Source organism: Myiozetetes cayanensis, unplaced genomic scaffold (genome assembly GCF_022539395.1).
Source record: "Myiozetetes cayanensis isolate MyiCay16 unplaced genomic scaffold, myiCay2020 scf1620, whole genome shotgun sequence".
Lineage (NCBI taxonomy): Eukaryota > Metazoa > Chordata > Aves > Passeriformes > Tyrannidae > Myiozetetes > Myiozetetes cayanensis.
The window spans coordinates 2,330-6,195 of NW_026087294.1; the positions used below are offsets into that span (position 1 = coordinate 2,330).

A 3,866-nucleotide genomic window follows, 5' to 3' on the forward strand; every position below is an offset into this window, starting at 1 on the left:
AACTCCCTTTGTTTCCCCGAGGGCAGCAGAAATGATGAGGTTTCTGACATCCCAGAATAGTCACCAGGGGAGATACGGGGGGGAGCTGTAAAACCCCCCAGAACTCTCACCCTGCCTTTACAACTGCCATGGATTAGCAGTGGGGGTGCAGATGCTGACAGGCCCTTCCACACTGGCAGGGCTTTAACAGGACAGAGCTGAGCACCAGCACAGGTCCCTTCCCCTGCCAGTTCTGCAGAGTGGGATGAACTCAAGAGCCCGTGGGCAGAAGCCCTGCCCTTCACTGCACACATGGCCAGCAGCACCCAGGGCTCCAGCACAGAGCTAAAAGAAGGAGTACTGGAAATAAAAAGTGTCTGTGTGTGACAGAGGGAGGGGAGGGGAGTGTATGGGAATAGCTTTGATTTTGCTCAGATAGGGCCCCCTTTATTGTCACTGTTTTTTCTCCTGAGACAGTGACAAATATCCTGAGGCAACAAATGTCCAACAGCAGCTCCATGGCCCAGTTCCTCCGGCTGGCATTCTCAGACAGGTGGGAGCTGCAGCTGCTGCACTTCTGGCTCTTCCTGGGTATCTCCCTGGCTGCCCTCCTGGGCAACGGCCTCATCCTCAGCGCCGTAGCCTGCGACCAGCACCTGCACACCCCCAGGGACTTCTTCCTGCTGCACCTCTCCCTCACAGACCTGGGCTGCATCTGCACCACTGTGCCCAAAGCCATGCACAACTCCCTCTGGGGCACCACAGCCATCTCCTACATGGGATGTGCTGCACAGGCCTTTTTCTTTGTCTTCTTCATCTCAGCAGAGTATTTCCTCCTCACCATCATGTGCTACGACCGCTACGTTGCCATCTGCAAACCCCTGCACTACGGGACCCTCCTGGGCAGCAGAGCTTGTGCCCACATGGCAGCAGCTGCCTGGGCCTCTGGGTTTCTCAATTCTCTGCTGCACACAGGCAATGCATTTTCCCTGCCCCTGTGCCAGGGCAATGCCCTGGGCCAGTTCTTCTGTGAAATCCCACACATCCTCAAGCTCTCCTGTTCACACTCAGGCTACCTTGGGGAACTGGGACTTCTTGGGGTTAGTGTCTTTTTAGCAGTTGGTTGTTTCATTTTCATTGTTTTCTCCTATGTGCAGATCTTTAGGGCTGTGCTGAGGATCCCCTCTGACCAGGGACGGCACAAAGCCTTTTCCACGTGCCTCCCTCACCTGGCTGTGGTCTCTCTGTTTGTCAGCACCATCATTTTTGCCTACATGAAGCCCCCCTCCATCTCCTCCTCATCACTAGACCTGGTTCTTTCAGTTCTGTACTCTGTGGTGCCTTCAGCACTGAACCCCCTCATCTACAGCCTGAGAAACCAGGACCTCAAGGATGCCATAAGGAAAATGATGACTGGGTGTTTTTCAAAAGCAATAACCTGCTCCTTTTCTTCTGCAGAACACTCGTGTGTGACACATTTTGGGCTCAGCCTTCCCTCTTAAGCTTTAGATTGTGGTGGGTTGTTGAGCTTTCCTGTTTTATTCCTCTGTAAATAACACTGAAGTTTAATACTTCATCCCATAAATAATTCACTCTCTTCCTCCTTTTTTTTCTTCCATAAAATGTCCTAATCAGGAAGCATGTTCTCTGTGCATTGAAACAAAATAAAGTTTCATACAATAAGTTATTTGTGAAACATCCTACCTGTGTTAGTTTGTACGTGAGGAATCACAATCTCTGAGTGTAAGAAAGAATATAAATTCTTTTTCCCTTACCCTTCTTCCAAGACCTGCCCTGAAGCTGGAGGGCATTTCCATGTTTGCAGATGTGGAGGGCAAAAGAGTCCCAGCTCTGTCAGGGAGCACCAGAACTGGGTTTTTCCAGAGCTGCTCTCTTTGCACTCCCCCCTCTCCTTTGCTGTCCATGTCCAAGGCTTGAGTGCTCTGGCAGCTCAGTCACTGCCCTACTGGGTGTCAGTGCTGGGACCACAGGCAGGGACAGGCCCTGGGCACTGCTGGGACAGGGCTGGACTCAGCACCAGCACTTCCATCAGCAAAGGGCTTCCCCTGCAGGCACTTCCTGAAGGTTGAGGCCTTTTCCCAACACTGGTATGTCCAAAGAATAGACTCTTCAAAGTCTTGTTGCTTTGTTGTTTCTCCATGCAGACAATGAAGGGAGGGCAGGGACCCACTGGGACTGCAGGGCCTGAGGGCTGGCTCAGATGTTGTGTGTTGGTGGCCGATGGGCAATGGAGATGACAAAGGATCTCCAGGTCACCTGCCTGGGGCTCTGCAGCTTGTGCTGGCTCTGATGGCAGGGGAGGACTTGTGTGTAGGAAATGAGGAACTGCAGAAGAGCACAGAGGATCTGCAGGGACAGCCCGTCCCATCCAGTCAGCAGTGACTGGAGCCCTGGAGCAGAATCCTGCCCAGGGTGGAGTCACCCAGACAGAAAGTACTAAATCTTGCTGGGAAGTGGCAAAGAGAGCTCTGCAACCCCAGGGGACACAGAAGGTACAGGGAAAACTCTTGCAAGGGACTTCCCCTCAGTGAACTTGCACAGGTCAATCAAGAGCAGCCCCCAAGCCATGTCCCAGCTCTGGAACAAGGCAGGGCCCCTCTGAGCACCCTCCATGGCCACACAGGAGTGTCTGTGGGAGGTGCTCAGTGGCAGGGAGCACCATCAGCTGGCTCTTGCCTCCCAGCTTGAGCAGCACAGCCCCACAGAGTCCCCCATGGCCCCGGGCCCCACAGCCCCCCTGCTCTGCAGAGCAGCCCCCCAGCTCGGGGGCTGTGGGGAGCACGGCAGGGGCTGCAGGAAGGGCTGCTCAGGCCAGCACAGACGTGTTCCCCTGGGGAAAGGCTCTGGGGGGAGATGGGATGTGCCAGGAGAAGAGCAGGACAGCCTGGGGGAGCAGAGGGGCCATGCAAAGAGGCTGCCCTGGCCCTGGGGCAGCAGGAGCTGCCCGAGCTGATGATCTCCTGAGCACTGCAGACACACAGGCCCTGGCCTGACCTCCATGGCCTCCATTTCTTGCTGCAGGGCCAGGCCTGACTGGGCTGCTCTGCTGGGCTGGGGCAGGGGCAGGGACATGGGGGGACCAGGGAGGGGCTGCACTGGGCAGTGCCAGGGAGGGAAAACCCCAGTGTTGAGCTGCAGGGTGTGAGTGTGCAGGGTGGGGGCTCTGCAGGGTCCTCACAAAACCAGCCCTCCTGGGAGGGATGGGAAGGAGCAGCAGAGCAGGGTCTGGTCTTTGCCATGTGCTGCACACCCTGGGAAAGCTGCCCCAGGACAGTGGTCACAGACCAGCCAAGAACAATCACAATTGCCTTGTCCATCCCTCAGGCCATGGGGCATCTCAGACAGGGCAGAGCAGGTGACACCCTGCAGGGCTGAGGCATAAAAGAGGCAAAATCAGAGATATGAAATATGTTCAAAACATTCAGGAGCTCTTCTGAGCAATATTTCTTCATTTGAATCATTGGTAGAAAATTTATTTTGATAAGTAGCTTTACAAAGCTGTTCATACAGTGAGTAGATCAAGTCATAGAATATGGGTTTGGTTTTTCAGTGAAAAAAACAATGAAAAATAAGAAAAAAAATTAAAAATAAAAAAAAGTAACCCTTGAAATGTGGGAAAGGAAGCCTTGAGCAGTTACCAAGGGTTCTGTTCTGCAGAGTTTTCTACTCTCTTCCAAAATCCACACTCATGTCTTCAGCCATCACTTCCCAGAGCAGTCCCAGGGGTGGTCACAGCCCCAGAGATGCCCCGGTGCAGCTCCAGTACCCAAGTGTGAGAGGCAGGAAGGGCCCAGCTGGGGAGGGGCAGGGAATCCCCCACCTCCAGCCCTGCTGCACAGGCTGAGGAGGGTCCTCTCAGCACAGCA

At 54.2% G+C, this 3,866-nt stretch overlaps 1 protein-coding gene across 1 annotated transcript; it reads left to right on the forward strand.

Moving 5' to 3' along the window:
• Positions 1-479: 479 nt before the first annotated feature.
• Positions 480-1,444, forward strand: LOC126638123 (olfactory receptor 14J1-like; the record flags this gene model as incomplete). Its single annotated transcript, XM_050311769.1, is given in 2 exon segments — positions 480-1,386; positions 1,389-1,444. Coding segments are annotated over 2 exon segments (963 nt in total), but the record flags the coding sequence as incomplete, so codon positions are not given.
• Positions 1,445-3,866: the final 2,422 nt, after the last annotated feature.